The sequence below is a fragment of the Protopterus annectens genome, chromosome 1.part0, assembly GCF_019279795.1.
Source record: "Protopterus annectens isolate FY-2018-M chromosome 1.part0, PAN1.0, whole genome shotgun sequence".
In the NCBI taxonomy this organism is placed as follows: Eukaryota; Metazoa; Chordata; order Ceratodontiformes; family Protopteridae; genus Protopterus; species Protopterus annectens.
In genome coordinates, this window is record NC_056725.1 from 1146432806 (window position 1) to 1146450505 (window position 17700).

Genomic DNA, 17700 nt, shown 5'->3' on the forward strand with positions numbered 1-17700 from the left:
AGAGAAGAGAGTCCAGGAGTCCTGGCAATTAATGGAACTGGAGCAACCAAACAGTAAGTTTGAGGCTGTCCAGATTCGGGGAAGGAATTCTGGAGGGATGACAAATGAGACCTGAAATGGGATCGAATATCCAGGGCAGAGCTACTAGATGAGACCGTAGGGCAAGGGGACCAAACTTGACAAAGCCAGAATAGGGCTCTGAGGATAACACTGCTCCCCAACAGATGAGCTTTCTGCAAGATTTTTGTCATGAGAGGTAGCAGGGGACAAGCATAAAGAAGACCAGGTGGCCAAGCAAGGACAAGGGTGTCTCTGGGGGTTCCCCCCGAGGGGGAATCAGAGCAAAAAACTCACTGCACTTAGTGTTGAACAGCGATGCGAAGAGATCGCAGCAAGGCACACCCCACTTGAGGAAGATCTGTTCCGCTACACAAGGGTTCAGAGACCACTCATAGGGTAAAAGGATAGTCCTGCTCAGTTTGTCTGCTAAAAATGTTGGCCCAACCCGGGATGTGCTTTGCTATCAGAAAACGGTTGGTGGAGATCACCCATTCCCACACACTCATGGCCTTTCAACAAAGTGGGTAGGAATTGGTTCCCCCCTGTTTGTTGATGTACCAGACCACTGGCATGTTGCCTGACTGAAATGCAATCGTTCCCAGAGGAAGAGAAGCATGAAAGGCTTGCAACGCTAGAAGGACCACCCTCATCTCTAGAGCACTGATATGCAGAATGGTCTAGTTTGGGGACCACGTGCCTTGGACAGTCCTGCCCGAGCAATGCCCCCCCCACCCTAGACAGGAGGCGTCCATAGTCACCGTGGCTTGGGGCAGGGTCGCAATAAAGGGCCGTCCTTCTCAAAGATCCTGGGGTTGAAGCCACCAGATAAGAGAAGTTTTGCACACCTTGCTTAGAGAGATCGGGTAACTTCAGGGGTGGTATAACAGAGATCACTAAACTTGTAACGTCCACTGTAACACTCTCATGTGCAGATGTGCGCAAGGAACCAGATTTATAGCTGCTGCCATGGACCCTAAGGCCCTCAGAACTAGCTCTGCTGGGGGTGAACAAGTGCCAAGACATGGAGGGTCAGGTTCCGAAGTCTGTCTGGGGAGAATCTATTCTTGCCCCTATGAAGTCCAGAATCCGAACAGGCTGAAGAGAGGACATCGCAAAGTTTATTATGATACCCAGTAAATTTGATGCCCTGAAGCCTCAGGTGGGCTGCTACAACTGCCATGACCTTGGTAAACATGCTGGGGAATGTGGTGAGACCGAAGGGTAAGACCCTGAACTGGTAGCGATTTTCTCCATGTCGAAAGCAGAGACCTCCTGGATAGTCTGTCTATCATAATGTGGGAGTATGCATCCTTGAGGTCTACAGAGCACATCCAATCTTCCTCCTGCAAGAACGGCAGGATGGATTGTAAGGTGACCATCCAGAACTTCTCCTTGGCAACAGACAGGTTCAACATGGATAGATCGAGAATTGGCCTCAAGTCCCCCGTCTTCTTTGGCACCAAAAAGAACCTGAAAACAAAAATACAGAACCAAGGAAAACCAATAATGCAGAAGTCATGAACCACCAGCTGAAGCAATAATCCACCAGCGAAGTTAGAACAGTTTATTCACTCACTTTTTAAAAATGAATTTCAAACAGAACAATGAGACCCTGGTATATTCCAGGCTTTATCAAGTCAAACAACAGTGTATTTAAATAGTGTGAGTTGATTAGTCACCAATCACAAATTAGTGTTTCTCATCTTCTTTTGGAAACTAAAAACATGAATGTATTCAAAAAACAAAAAACAGCTGTTGTCAACATTTATTGTAAACAACAGTTATATATTTTATAACTATTTTAGGGAAATTTTAATAATATTTCTTTCTTAAGATATATTTCTGTTTTTTAAAACATATTAATTGTAAATTATTCAGCAAAATTCATTCAGACACAGTGTTGTATGTTTTTGTTTTTTGAATACATTCATGTTTTTTAGTTTCTGCACCAAAAGAACCTGGAATAGATGCCTGATCCGGACTGGTCTGGGGGGACCGGCTGGATTGCCCTTTTGTTTAGCAGCTTTTCTATTTCCAAAGCTGCCACCTCCCTTTGAGCGGGTGGAACGTCTGGGAGGAGCTTTCGAGGTACGGGAGTGGTCAGAAAGGGAATGGAATAGTCTCTGGATATTATCCGAAGCACCCAACGGTCTGACGTTATTGACTCCCATTGAGCTAGGTGCTTCAAAAAATGCCCCCCCCCTCCCCGACTGCCTCCAGAGTGGAGCAGTCGGGCAACCCCTCAGGGCTGCTGCACGGGTCGATCAGGAAAAAGATTCCAGTGACCCAAAATTCTTCGGTCCCCCTCTGCCTCTGGGCCTGCATCCACCTTGTCCCCCTCTGTCTCTTGGGGAAAAGTAGAGTCCGGAGCGTCCCGGGAATGTTAAGACTTCCAGAACCACAGCTTCTTTTGCTCCCACTGATTCATGGAAAAGGACCTTTGGGTGTTAGAGAAGCAGATCCCCAAGGCCGACAGCGTCTTCCCGTCCTTCTCACTCTGGACTAGCGTATCTGATGGTCTTCCTGAACAGGGTCGAACTGTCAAAAGAGCATTCGCGAAGGACACCTTGAAAGGTTCTGAAAAATCGCAAAGCCAGAGCCAGGCATGATGCTTCATGGCAATGCCAGACCCAGCCACCCTAGCGGCTCCCTCGGTAGCATGAGAGAGTAGACGCATGGACGTGTTAGTCACTGACTTAAGAGTGGCCATATGTGCAGAGAATGAGCATTTATCCTTGGCCAAAATGGACTCCGGGGGGGACTCAACGTACTCTGTCACGAGGTTGTGCTGAAGTCTGATCACGTGGGCCATGTAGTTCAGCGCCTTTATAGCAAAGGTAGCTGAAGCATACATCCGCTTTCCGAGTCGATCCGTCACCCTAGACTCCTTGTCTGGCGGATGGACTGAGGAACTCCCCTGCACCAGTTTCTTTTTAGTGGCCGCCCCCACTACTATGGTATCAACTGGGGAACCCTTACTCCATGCAGGCTTGTCCGTAGGAGGGCTCAAAATCTTGTCTGGCCTTTTAGGTATAGGCTCTACAGTGTCTGGCTCATTCCAAGCTCTGGTGGTAATGAGGTCCACCAGAGGATCAGCTGGGGGGCACCCAAGAGGTAGATGGGCCTGCATCAAATGCGTCCACAGGAATATCGACTCATCCAAGGAAGGCTTTTGGGTGGACCAACCTCCCCTCTGACGGAGGATTTCCATTATGTCTCCAAATGAGACATCTTTGGGAGGTGATCTGGGGGAGCCTTCCCCTTTCCTCCAAGTCAGTATCTTCAGTGAGGGACTCGAGGGAGTCCATGTGCTTCCTCTTGCACTTGCATTTGTGAGGGACCTCCTCTGAGGGGCTCCCTGGGGTTGGGCTCACAAACAGCTTCATATTCCTTAAGGGGGACCATCTGGAGTGCATCAGACACAGGCTGTCCTTAAGAGGACTGAATGACAGAAGACAGCAGCGAGGGAGCAGGGACGGACTACGAGGAAAGAGTGAGGGGTCTCGGTCCTCCTGAGAGAACCCTCTCCACAACGTCGAAGGGGAACCTGCTTCTCTGAAACTAGCAGGATGAGTAACCGAGCCCCTCAGATGAGATGAAGGGATCGGAGCTGGATCCAGAACAGACAGACCCAGAGAAATGGTATGTCCAAACGGTTTACTATTACAAGGTCGAACGGCACTCCGACTGCCGTATAGTCGACAACGGAAGGTCGAAACTGATAATCGCGAACTCAAAAAAACAATCTAGGAATGGGTTTCAACATGGGTCGAGGTAGGGGAGATGTTTGTAGTTCAGAATAATACGAACACCTACCTCAACCCATGTTAACATCGTTCCTAGATTGATTTTTTGACTTCGACATTCGACATATATGACCTTCCATTGTCGACTATAGTACAGTCGAAGGAGTGCCGTTCGACCTTGTAATAGTAAACCGTCAAAACCATAAAGGAGCCGATGACACTCATCCCCCTGGAACAGACGCCCAAATCACAGCTCCAAGAGCTCGGATCAGACAAACTCAAGGGCATGGCCAGCGTAGAGGTTGGAGAAACCATTGGTGCCAACCCCCTGATTCCCGGGCTGCTCAGATCCAAGGACTCTGAAACCTGGGGATGGATCGGAGAAGCAGCTATCGGTGCAAACATCGGAGCTAAACTCCCCACTCCAACAGGAGTGGGAGCCAGCAACACTCCCATCTGCAACTGAGTCTGTAAAAACCTTCTCATCATCCGGTCCATGTCAGCCACAGAGAGGCTTCTTGTCGATCTGGAGGACGCCACCAACACCATCCGATAGGGTCGATGCGAGGACGACCTCGAAGCAGGCTAAACCTCCTCTTCCGGCTCCAGAGAAAATCTAGGATAACAGAGCTGAGGGGAAGATGGCTTAGGAGTCTTGCCCGGGGTAGTGACCACTTTAACAGAGAACCCGAAGGATCTGATGGGTCCGCTGGTCTCTTACGACCCCTATCTTTGTCTCTCTCTTTTTCTCTTTCTCTATGCTTCTCCTTCCTGGCCTCTCTGTCACCCTGTTTGGAAACAGGAGTGTGAGTCACGGACAGGGGAGGAGGACCAGAAACTGATACGGCCACAGCTGTGGCCGTAGAGGACGAAGAAGCCGATTCTGCCGGGAGAAGCCCAGCCAAAATTAACTTGGCCCTGCGATCCCACAGAGCCCGTGGGTTAAAGGCTGCACAAATTTTGCAGCCTGAAGAAAGGTGGGGAACCCCCAAACACACGACGCACAGAGTGTGGCCATCAGCCGGGGACAACTTATGGCCACACTCTGTGCATTTGGAGGCAGTCAGCTTTTGGGAGTCCGAGATCACAACCCCCACAACAACAAAAAGGCTAATTAAAGCCCTATCTAAACACACACAGCAAAGGCGGAAAAGGGAGGCCTACACTAACTAAAAAAATAAAAAAATTGTAGTAAAACTTTGTAACGGAAACCTGAGGGGAGGATGAAAGGGAAGGAAAACACTGTCCACGCACACTAAACTGACTTTTGCACAGTTAAAGCTGGAAAATCCTACTCTACCTGCCTGGAGTTCAGAGATCACGTTTTGGTGAAGCAGCGGCAAACGAGATCTGATGGTTAAAAAGGAGGCTGCAGTGTAGTATGGGTAAGGGGAGGAGCTTGGAGCTCGGATCTTAGCTTGGAAATGCTGCTGGCTCCGATCCATATTGGGTACAAAACTCACAGGTTGATGATCAAATGAAGTTAACTACTTCAGATCAAATATTATCCAGAGACAGTCAAACCAAAAGAAACTCTGAATGAATAATGGAACCAAAAGCCAAAAAGGAAAAATTGTGAACAAATGCAAATAGGTTTCATAAGGCAAAGTAGAAAACACAAATTCCTTTATTCCAATGCAGGGGTAAGCACTTTCACAGATAAAATCGGCTTCATCAGACCAAACACAAAAACACACATTAATTGCTCTTAAAAAGATTCAAAACAACCAATCAAAAAATTAGAATGAGAATGACATCATAATTAAAAGTTCATCATAATAATTAGAATAGATCCCTGAAAGTCACAATAAAATGTGTAGAAAAAACAATCTAATAAGTTACACGTGAATGTAATTATAAATAAGTATAAATACTACTGAAATCTATAGATAAAAATACAAATATATACACACTAAGAACTTCTTAAGAAATATATAGAAAAATACGTACATATATATATATATATATATATATATATATATATATATATATATATAGAGAGAGAGAGAGAGAGAGAAAACACATATGTAAAAATTAGTGTTTCAAAGCCTTAGCCTTAAGAAAAGACTTAAGGGAAACTCTGTTATTTAAACCTGGAGGTTTATCAGCTTGAAACTTCAGGATCCACTTTTGTTCATTACATTCCATTTCTAATGTCACCTCCCCTCATAGTACTACGAACAACTTCCAACACTAGAAACTTAAATTTGTGCCCTTCTCCTTCTTTAGCAGCATGTACAGCTAAAGCACTGGTTTCTTTGCTGTTTCTAATATCTCTAAGATGTTAGAGTATTCTGTTCTTGAACACACTATTGGTTTTACCTACATAAGAAAAACAAACCACACAGTAACAAAAGTAAACAACGTTTTGGGTTTGGCAATCTGCATAAAAATTACTTACTATTTTAAAACCTGAAGATGGATGGGTAAATTGACCTCCCATATGTATGTGACTGCATGCTGCACACCTTCTACAAGTATATGTACCCAGTCTATCAGATACATGGTAGGGTTGAATATAACTAGACTTATTGCAATTGTTGTTTATGTGTCCTGTTGTTTCTAAATCTAAATGCCAGTTCATGGCCTATCACTCCCTCCAATTCATGCACAGTGGATAAGATATTCCAGTTGTTTTTAACAACCTCACATGCTAAACGGATGTCATTAGCAGGTGCAGCATTAATAGCCGAGATCTCACTGCTAGATGCATTAGTATTGGAAGGGAAAAAGAAAGGTCTACATCTATCTTTTCTATATCGCCATGCATCTATGTGAGTGCCAATAGTCTTACTATCATACAATCTCTCAATAATCTCTTGCTTAAGATTGTCAAGGGCTAAGCTTAACTTAACATTGTCATTACGGAGTCGCATAATGCAAAAAATCTGGCCCTTAAGTAAATTTAACTTAGTATGGTTGGGATGCATACTCCCATAGTGCAGTATATTATTCTTCCTGACATTCTTTCTAAGTAATGTAGTTGATACAGTACAGAGATCATCCTTTGTGACTATCAGAATATTTATGGGTAAACTTCAACAAGTTCAGTCGATTCAGAAAACAAAAAAAATTCTAACTGGGCTTCTGTACCAAGCCACAGCAAAAAATATCATCCACAAAACGTTTATAACAACCAATGTAGGTAGAAAAAACATTGTTGGATAATACATATTTTGTCTTCCAGTTAACCAAAGACAGGTTGGCGTAGCTGTTGGCACATGCTGTGACCATAGCTACACCAACCTTCTGTATGTAATATGTATTGTCAAAGATAAATATATTATTTTCAAGAATTATCTCAAGTAACATACAAATACGATTCACTTTAGTATCTGAAAAACCATTATCATGCATCAACTCTCTGATGTTATCAATACCCCACTCATTGGGTATTACAGTAAATAATGATTCTATATCTAATGTCACAAAAATGCAATGACCAAGCAGGATTTCTCTATGGTTACTCAATTCACTAAGAAAAAGTCTTAGTGTCTCTCAAAACAGTATGGCACTTATCTCGAATAGTATGCAGAGTACAAAACGACCCTGTGTCTGGCCAAAAGCGTTTTGAGCCTGTTCCATCATACTAGTATTCAAAAGCGATGGTTTTGTTGGTTTAGATTTAATTGATACTCCATTAGGCTTATTGGTAGTGTTACTACAGCTAGCTAAATTGTTAGCAAGTTCTACAGAAGAACGACCACACTGAATAGTACTGGTGGAGCCTGGTAAAACTGCATTGTCTAGTGCTACATTTTTAGCAGCATCCAAATAAGTTGCATGTTTAGTGACAACGCTATACCTGTCTTTGGTTAACTGGGAGACAAAATATGTATTATCCAACAATATTTTTTCTACCTACGTTGGTTGTTTTCCTAATCGACTGAACTTTTTGAAGTTTACCCATAAATATTCAAGTACTGAGATAGATTTTCTTAACGGTAAAGTCACAAAGGATGATCTCTGCACTGTATCAACTACATTACTTAAAATGTCAGGAAGAATAATATACTGCACTATGGGAGTATGCATCCCAACCATACTAAGTTAAATTTACTTAAGGGCCAGATTTTTCGCATTATGCGACTCCGTAATGACAATGTTAAGTTAAGCTTAGCCCTTGACAATCTTAAGCAAGAGATTATTGAGAGAGGGTATGATAGTAAGACTACTGACACTCGCATAGATGCATGGCGATATAGAAAAGATAGATGTAGACCTTTCTTTTTCCCTTCCAATACTAATGCATCTAGCAGTGGGATCTCTGCTACTAATGCTGCACCTGTCAATGAAAGTACCTTTAGGTCTAACGGTAATAAGATTAGGGTGTCACTAACATTTGCTAGTGACATCCGTTTAGCATGTGAGGCTGTTAAAAACAACTGGGATATCTTATCCACTGTGCATGAATTGGAGGGAGTGATAGGCCATGAACCGGCCTTTACATTTAGAAACAACAGGACACAAACAACAATTGTGCTATAAGTCTAGTTATATTCAACCCTACCATGTATCTGATAGACTGGGTACATATACTTGTAGAAGGTGTGCAGCATGCAGTCACATACATATGGGAGGTCAATTTACCCATCCACCTTCAGGTTTTAAAATAGTAAGTAATTTTTATGCAGATTGCCAAACCCAAAACGTTGTTTACTTTTGTTACTGTGTGGTTTGTTTTTCTTATTATGTAGGTAAGACCAATAGAGTGTTCAAGAATAGAATAATTGAACACCTTAGAGATATTAGAAACAACAAAGAAACCAGTGCTTTAGCTGTACATGTTGCTAAAGGAGAAGGACACAAATTTAAGTTTCTATTGTTGGAAGTTGTTCGTAGTACTATGAGGGGAGGTGACATTAGAAATAAAATGGAATCTAATGAACAAAAGTGGATCCTGAAGTTTCAAGCTGATAAACCTTCAGGTTTAAATAATAGAGTTTCCCTTAAGCCTTTTCTTAAGGCTAAGGCTTTGAAACACTAATTTTTACATATATGTGTTTTCTCTCTCTTTCTCTAAACATATATATATATATATATATGTATATATGTATGTATGTATTTTTCTATATATTTCTTAAGTTCTTAGTGTGTATATATTTGTATTTTTATCTATAGATTTTAGTAGTATTTATACTTATTTATAATTTCATTCACATGTAACTTTTTTTACTTATTAGTTTATGTTTTTTCTACACACATTTTATTGTGACTTTCAAGGATCTATTCTAATTATTATGATGAACTTTTAATTATGATGTCATTCTCATTCTTTGATTGGTTGTTTTGAATCTTTTTAAGAGCAATTAATGTGTGTTTTTGTGTTTGGTCTGAGAAGCAGATTGTATCTGTGAAAGTGCTTACCCCTGCATTGGAATAAAGGAATTTGTGTTTTCAACTTTGCCTTGTGGAATCTATTTTCTTTTGTTCACAATATTATCCAGAGGCACTCTGGACCAAAAGGCTGCAGAGGTAGCCATGGACCTGGTGGAATGTGTTTTGACTTCACCCGGAGGAGAAATGCCTCTGTCTGCGTACACTCTAAGGATACACTCTGAGATCCATTGAGCAATAGTCACTTTAGATATTGGTTTGCCCAGGAAGGATCTACAGTAAAACAAATAACTGATCGGACTTGCGAAAAGCCTTAGTTCTAAGCAAGTAGAACCTCAATTGTCTATGTATGTCCAATTAATGCAATTTATATTCACCCTTATTTTGAAAATTTGGAAAGAAAACAGGAAGGTTAATAGTTTGGTTAATATTGGTTTCCGAAACAACCTTGGGGAAGAAAGGATGGATTAGCACGTAAAGAAACCCAGTCCTTATGGAAAACCATGTACAGGGCTTTGACTTATAGTGATTGAAGTTACGATACCCTCCTAGCCAAAGTGAGTAGGAAGGCAGTTTTCCAAGATAAAATCTGAAGGTTCACTGAAGCTGCGGGCTCAAAGGATGGAGAAACCAGAGCCTGTAAGCCAAAGGTGGGGTCCCAAGGAGGTGTAGCGTTCTTCACCGGGGGTCTTAAAAGGAATGTTCCATTAAGGAAGGTTTTACAAAATCGAGAAGTGGCTAAAGAAGCCATGTTTTCACTAATGTTGAAGTTATAAATGGCAGACAGTTGGACTTTCACAATAGACGAGCTAGCTCCCTGATGGAATATATCCACCAAGAATTCCAACACTGCCGGGAACGAAGCTGTGAAAGGATACAGGTCCCTCTGAGAGGCTCAAATAGAATAATGTTTCGACTTGCTACGGTAAAGTTTCCTGGTGGAAGATTTGTGAGTTGCCACCAGAACTGACATAATTGGTAAGGTTAAACCGGGAGTCCTAGCTATCAAGAGAACTGGAGCAGCCAAGCAATGAGCTTCAGACTGACCAGGTCTGGATGAGGAACCCTCGAGGAGTTTGAGATGAGATCTGGAATGGGATCCACGATCCATGGAGGAACCACCAGATGAGACCAAAGGGAAGGAAACCAGACTTGGCGAGGCCGGAACGGGGAAATGAGGATTACTTGCTCCCCAGCTTGCGAGCTTTCTGAAGAAACTTCGGTATGAGCGATAACGAGGGTAAGCATAGAGAAGACCATGAGGCCAAACATGGATAAGAGTGTCCCTGGGGGATTCCCCCTGTTGGGGAATTAGAGCAAAGAAGTCACTGCATTTCACGTTGGAAGGAGATGCAAAGAGATCGCATCAAGGTAGACCCCACTCAAGCAAAACATACCTTGCTACAGAAGGATTCAGAGACCACTTTTAAGGCATCAGAATAGTCCTGCTCAGTTTGTCCGCTAGTATGTTGGACAACCCCAGAATGTGCGTTGCTACTAGAAAGCAGCCAGTGGAAATTGCCCATTCCCACACTTTCATGGCCTCGTGACTAAGGGGGTAAGATGTCGTTCCTCCAAGCTTGCTGATGTACTAGACTACTGACATTGTGTCTGACTGTATTGCAAAAGTTCCCAGAGGGAGAAAGGCATGGAGGGCCTGCAACGCTAAAAGGACCACCCTCATCTCCAGGACATTGATATGCAACTTGGTCTCATTCTGAGACCACGTGCCTTGGACTGTCCTTCCCGAATAATGCTCCCTCACCCTAGCTGGGGAGGCATCCATGGTCACCGTGGCTTGGAGAGGGGCTGCAATAAATGGGCTTCCCTCGACTAGGTACGTGGAGTGCATCCACCAGATGAGAGACTCCCTGCAAGCCCTGCTTATGCAAATAGGGTGGGTCAATGGTAGATCTAACAGAGACAACTGGACTGCTAATGTCCACTGCAGAACCCTCATATGTAGGCGAGCGCATGGAAAAAGAGTGACGGTGGCTGCCATATAACCAAGAGCTCTTAATACCACATCCATAGAGGGAAGATGAGATTGGAAGACATAAGACACGTGGAGACATAAGCTCTGAACTCTCTCCAGGGTGAGACAGACCTTCATCCGCACTGTGTCTTGTCATCCCCCTATAAATTCCAGAGTTTAGTCCAGGTTCAGAGATGATTTGTTTGTGTTGACTGTGATCTCCAGAAGACTCAACCTCAGAAAGTATTCTTTCGCTACAGAAAGTAGACGCTTGGTAGGGGCAGCAAGGAACCAATCGTCCAGGTATGAGTAGACCTGTATTCTCTAAAGCCTCAGGTGAGCTGCTACTACTGCCATAACCTTGGTGAAAACCCTGGGGGCTGTGGTGAGACAAAAGGGGAGGGCTTGAAATGGATAACTGGCCCCTAGCCGGAAGCGGAGAAACCTCCTGGAGCGTCTGTGCATCTTTATATGATAGTACATGTCCTGGAAGTCTATGGAGCATATACAATCGTTTTCCTGCAGGTAGGGCAGGATGGACTGCAATGTGACCATTCGGAACTTTTCTCAGGCAACTGTCGGGTTCAAGGTTGAAAGAGCCAGAATGGGTCCTTAGGTCCCCCGCCATTTTTGGCACTAAAAAGAACCTGGAATAGATGTCTGGTCCGGGGGAATGGGTTGGATCACTTGCTTCCTTAGCAGCTTTTCTATTTCAAGTGCTGCGACCTCCCTTTGCGCGGGTGAAATGTATGGGAGGTGTTTCAGGGGCAGAGGTGGTAACATGAAGGGAATGGAATAGCTTCTGGATATGATTTGTAGCACCCAAAAGTCTGCTGACATGGACTCCCATGCCATTAGGTGCAACGAAAAATGACCCCTGACTGCCTCCAGAGACAAACAGTCAGGCAACCGCCACTAAAGGACCAGCAGGAAGGGACAACCAGGAAGTAGATGGGCCCATGCCGAAAGCCTCCAAAAACACCGACTCTTCTGAGGAAAGCTTTGGGGCAGGACCCCCCCCCTTTGGCAAAGGAGACGTCGTCGGGGGTGACCTGGTGGAGCCTTCTCCTTCCTCCAAATCGGTGTTCTTGGTGAGGGACTCTGGGGAGGAGTCCAGGTGTCTCCTTTTGCATGGGGGAGGGATGTCTTCGGTGGAACTCTCCAGAGTGGACTTGCAAACAGGGGGAGGGGGGGTTGCTTTCCGATGGGGGCTGTCTGGGGCAAATCAATCAAGGCTGTCCCGGTGAGGATAAGATGGTCAGAGCCATACCCAGAACCGAGGGAGTTGGGGTGGAATCCAAAGATGAAATGATCACAGGCCTCAACCCCATTGAGAGGACCCTCTCCACCACGTTGAAGGCCGGGGGAGAGCGGGCATCCCCAGAAACTAACAAGGAAGCCTTCCTCCTCAGGTCTGATGGGGGAGTTGGAGCCGAGCCCACTGGTACCAAGATGTCGAGGGGGAGACTGCACTCAAACTCTGAGCCGACACCGAGGCTACAGCTCCAAGAGCTCAGATCCAGTGGATCAGACACGCTCAAGGCCATGGCCGGAGTTGAAGTACTAGGTACCATTGGCGCCGGCCTTCCGACCCAGAGGGCTCTTGGATCCAAGTACTCCAAAACCAAGGGTCGGATTGGAGAAGGAGCGATGGGGTAAAAGGAGGACTGAGAACCCCCCGCTCCAAAGGGAGGGGGGCTGGCAAAAACCCCATCTGGATCTGGGTGCAGATGAACTTCCACATCATCCTGTCCATCTCTGACTATGAACGACTGCTGGCAGACCGGGACGCAGAAGCCGACACCGGCCGGAAGTGCCGGTGAAGGCAGGCTCTCGAAGGAGCCTGAGACAGTAGGCTCCGGGGAAAACCTCGGAGAAAGGAGCCGAGGGTTGCTAGGCCTTGTAGGAGTTCTAGTCTTGGCCGGAGGCCCCAAATGTTTTGAGCAGTCAGGGGACTGCTTCTTGGGCCTTTCCTTCTGCCTTTTGTCAGAATCCAAAGGTTTGGAAATGGGGGTATGAGCCCCGGAGGCCTGAGATGCTGAAGAGACGATAGCAGCCACTACCACTGAAGACAAGGTGGGGACCGCCATCCCCAAAGCTGGCAAGTCTTTTCATTACCAACTTAGCCTTCCTGTCTTTGTAGGCTCTGGGATTAAATCCTGTGGAAATGGTGCAGGCAGTAGATAGGCGAGGCACACCAAAGCAAACAACACACAGTGTGGCTATCAGCCGGTGACAGCTTATGGCCACACACTGCACATTTCCTAAAGACAGGCTTTGAATCATCAGCCATGTCTGAGGAAGGCCTGAGAAAACACACACACACACACACACACACACACAGACACTAGACTAACTGAGGAGATAAGAAGGGAACACAACAGACTAATAAAATATATTTTTTTTAACCGACGTAGAAGCGGATGTGAGGGAGGAAAAAACAATACTAGCCGAAACCAACTACACAAATGCTGGTCACTTACCCAAAAAAAACACTAACTCACTTCGTGCTTGAGACCATGCTGCTGGCTTGGAAAGTGGCAAACGAGATCTGAGGGAAGGAAGGAGACAGAGGGGTATTATGGGTAAGGGGAGGAGCTTGGAGCTTGGATCAGTAGCTGGTGAAGTGGACATCTCAGATCCGAATACCACAGGTTGATGACCAAATGAAGTCAATTACTTCAGATTTATAGTTTTGCTGTACTCAGCCCTCATTAGACCAATAATGAAATACAATGCCCCATTTTGCATATACTTGACTATGCACTTACAGTAGCTGGCGCATCCTCAGAGGTTCCGCACCAAGAAAATACAGGGTGTAAATAACATGTCCTATGTGGATAGATTAAAAGCCCTATCCCTTTTCTTGGTCTTCTACTGACTATTAAGGGGTAACCTATGCCTGACCTACAAGGGACTCACAAATCCAGCCCTGATAGAGCTGCTACACATCAGCAAGTCAAACAACAGGAGGGTTTACATGATCTAGGAATTTAAACATGGTCAGTGACTCGAACAAAACATGCTGGAGAGAGATGCGTCTCTCCAAGATTGCTCCTTCTTTGGAACATGCTTCTTATTCACATTAAGCAGAGCCCTTCTCTGGCCCTCTTCAAATGCAATTTGGATCAATGGATGGGGAATCGCAAATGAACACCTGGGGTAGCGCCTATGTCCCTTATGGACAGTGCAATCTGTAAGATACTTAATGCATAGGCACAAATCCATGCCACTCACTTGCTCCTAGGGGCCATGTACTGGATAAAATTGGGTTATACTGACCAAACTTCTAAGGACTCTTAAGCAGTTAGCCTAGTAATCTACTATGAACTATGAAAAATCATCCTTGTAGAAGTAAATGTCACCAGAAAAATGGTTTTCCAAGAAAGAAATTTTAAATCCACTGTGGCTGTGGTTGAAAGGGAGCCTCAGTTAAGGTCAGCAGCACAACAGTTATTTCCTATGGAGGAAATGGATCCCTTATAGGTGGCCCTCGGTAAGAAGGGACAATTCAAAATGGCCTTAGAAATCTTTGGCAAAGCTATGGGAGTTTGACTGTGTCCAATGTGGAAGTCGGAAATGGGTGTCAAGTAAACTTTCACTGTGGATAAACTAGAGCCCTTTTGGAAAAGATCTGTCAAGAAGTCCAGGATGGACTATATACCTATGTAAAAATTTCCCAACAAGAGGAACACAGAAATGTGTGAAAACATGCTGCAACATTATTGTACAACCAGGAAAAAGAAATGTAATTTCAGATAAAAGAGTGGAACAACTTTGTCTCCCATATCTGAGGAGGATAAAACCTGCCCACAGCACTACATTCATACATCAGCATCAAGAGCCAAAAGCTTTGAAGATGTTACCCTTGCTGGCCTGATACAAGAAAGGCAGGGCTTCCATCCATGAAGGATGCAACTTAGGTTCACCTAGATTTTTTGCTGCTAGGGGGGACAGATAATGGACAGTTCAACCTGAGCAACCAGGAGCAAGATCAGAGAATCAGCAGCTGTTTCAGCAGCACGTGCTGGAGGCTACATAGATGGCAAAAAAGGTTCTAAAGTTTAAACAGGCTTCATATCAGATTCCCACATGATGCACACACTAGACAGTGGTGCGGGCCTCCAAGATATCACTGCATGCTTAAAAGGGCTAAGACAAAAGGAGCTTAACTTACAGTGAGACAAAGCTTGTCCATCTCTGGATTCCTTCCTGGTGCAGGGTGATTCAACTAAAATAATCTGGAGGTCTTCTCCCTTGAACAGGGGGATCTGCCTGGTGAAGGCCTGTACCAGTCTAATGCCCAAATAAAGCAGAAAAACTTGGTTAACACAAACAGGTAGGGTCATAATGCCATGTGCCTAGGCCTGATAAAAAAAAGACAACTTTACTCACTTTCCCACCTCTAAACGAATAGGGAATAGAAGTAAAATGGAAGAATATCTAACAAATATGTATAAATGAAATGTGCCCTTTTACACAGAGTACTCAAAACAGATATTAATCAGATATTAACCTTTGTGTGTTTATTCATATCATCATTCAACCAAATAGTCAAAAAATTCCACATAACTCACTCCAGACAAAATGAGCATCACCACCACTACAAAAGGATACCCTAAGAGTTTTCAACTGCTAACGCTGAAAAAACAAAACTTTCCTGCACAAACATTTCTATTTCTGCAAACTCACTGAAATATAACTTCTATATTACTAACCAGCTTAGGAAACAATAGCCCCACTTGCAAATCTGCATTAGCAAGTTATCAAAGTTAATGTTTAAGGGAAATACAGTTCTTTACTGAACAAGCAACTCACCTTCTGTTCTAATATAATCTATGTTTTGACTGAGTAGAATACAAATACAGAGTGAATGGAAACCTCTTATAAACTCCCATTTAGCAATGACCTTCTTAACCCTCCCAGGCACTACACACCTTATTCTTATAGCATTTCAAAACATTAAAGAAAACCACATATTGTAACAAAATTACCAGCAACCCATGATTTACTGGTCAAAGATCATGGTTATCAATATGCAAGAAAAATTAAGGTCACCCAAAAAATCCTGCAGATGCCCAAAAAGCAGTTAAGCTCTACCTTAAATTCCATACAACTGAGGCGGATGTATAAGTACTGGTAAGGCAGCAGGCCATTTTATCAGAAGCTAGTGGGCTGGATAATGGTTTCATTGACTTTGTTCTTCTCAAAAGTGGTCAGACCTAGGAGTTTAAGTACAAAAGGGATATTCACAAACTGTATGCAATACAAAGTCATCAGACTGCTGTCATGCTACATGAAAATATAGGGAGAGGGTGAATTACAAACAGATATAGACAGTAGTAGAATACATATGGTAATTGAAAGTAAGATGTTGAAAGAGCGATTCAGATTTAGATCAGGATGTAACACAACTCCCCTGAAGTTTGCAATGAGACAGACAATGGAGAAAAAGATGGAGATGAGGAGAATCTGACTAGGTATTCCCAGACATGGAGAATACAGATGACAAGGTCACAAGAACTTTAATTTTGGGTAGTCTCATCATAGTTCACTGTTCAAAAACATAAGTAAAATTGCTGCAGACTACGTATTAGGATCCAATGATTTAAGTATGAACAGTATTGGAACCTGCAGAGTGGTTCCCAGAGTTACTGAGTGTGCATTATGGTTCAGCTCTGAACCCACTCCTGCTTACAGTAGTGATAGATCACATCACCAAAAAAGTTGAAGGGACAGCTCAAAGTTACTGCATCAAGAACTTCAGTGAATGACAGGGGACTGTGATGCAAAGCTGAATGCACACTGGACGAAACAAAGTATGGACAAAAAAGTTGTAATGGAAGCAAATGGGGTAGTCAGAAGAACTTGAAAATTGAGATCGAAAGGAAAATAATGAACTAGGTTAACAGCTTTAATTATATGGGTGGTGTGGCTGAGAATGGAAATAGGAATGAAGCAGTCAAACCTTGAATCAGAAATGCTACATTAAAATGCCACAGTGTTGGAAGTAGTGTGTGACAGAAGAAAGTCAAAGAAGCTGAAAAGCAAGGTGTATAAAACAGTGGTGCAACTGGTGCTTCTGTATGACAGAAGAACCTGGGTAGTGAAGGGACAGCAAATGACAAAACTTGAAGTAATGCTAATGAAGTGCCTAAGACAGGTAGCAGGATACACACTGTGGGAGCAAATGAAAAAATGAATTCAGACCTGAAGTCAAAATAGCTCCAAATGCATGAGTCAAGAAGAACAGATTGCAGTGGTTCAGCAACATGTGCAGAAAACCAGAAGGCAATATGATGAAGCAGATTTGGGAAAGACAGGAAAAGGCAAGAGGAGATGAGGACATTCTGCCAACAGACTGGAGTTGGGCATGACTGTTGAAGGTAGGATAGTGGCACTGAGTTGAAACCGGTAGTAACAGCTGATCCTATGCCCTCAACCCCACATAAAAATGGGGGAAACGAAAGTGATAATGGTACTGGTGGGACAAAGCCTTTAAATGGTGGCATGAGTTGTAGCCAATCTCCACACAAAACTCATGGATGTACAAATTACAGGAAGCAAATTCAACAAAACAAT

At 43.8% G+C, this 17700-nt stretch overlaps 1 protein-coding gene across 1 annotated transcript in view; it reads right to left on the minus strand.

The window, feature by feature from the left end:
- LOC122800092 (prolyl endopeptidase) overlaps window positions 1-17700 on the minus strand; it is a 1490953-nt gene that overhangs the window by 452693 nt on the left and 1020560 nt on the right. Inside the window, 1 exon segment of the mRNA XM_044069645.1 lies at window positions 3484-3501. Coding sequence (XP_043925580.1) covers window positions 3484-3501 — 18 coding nt within the window.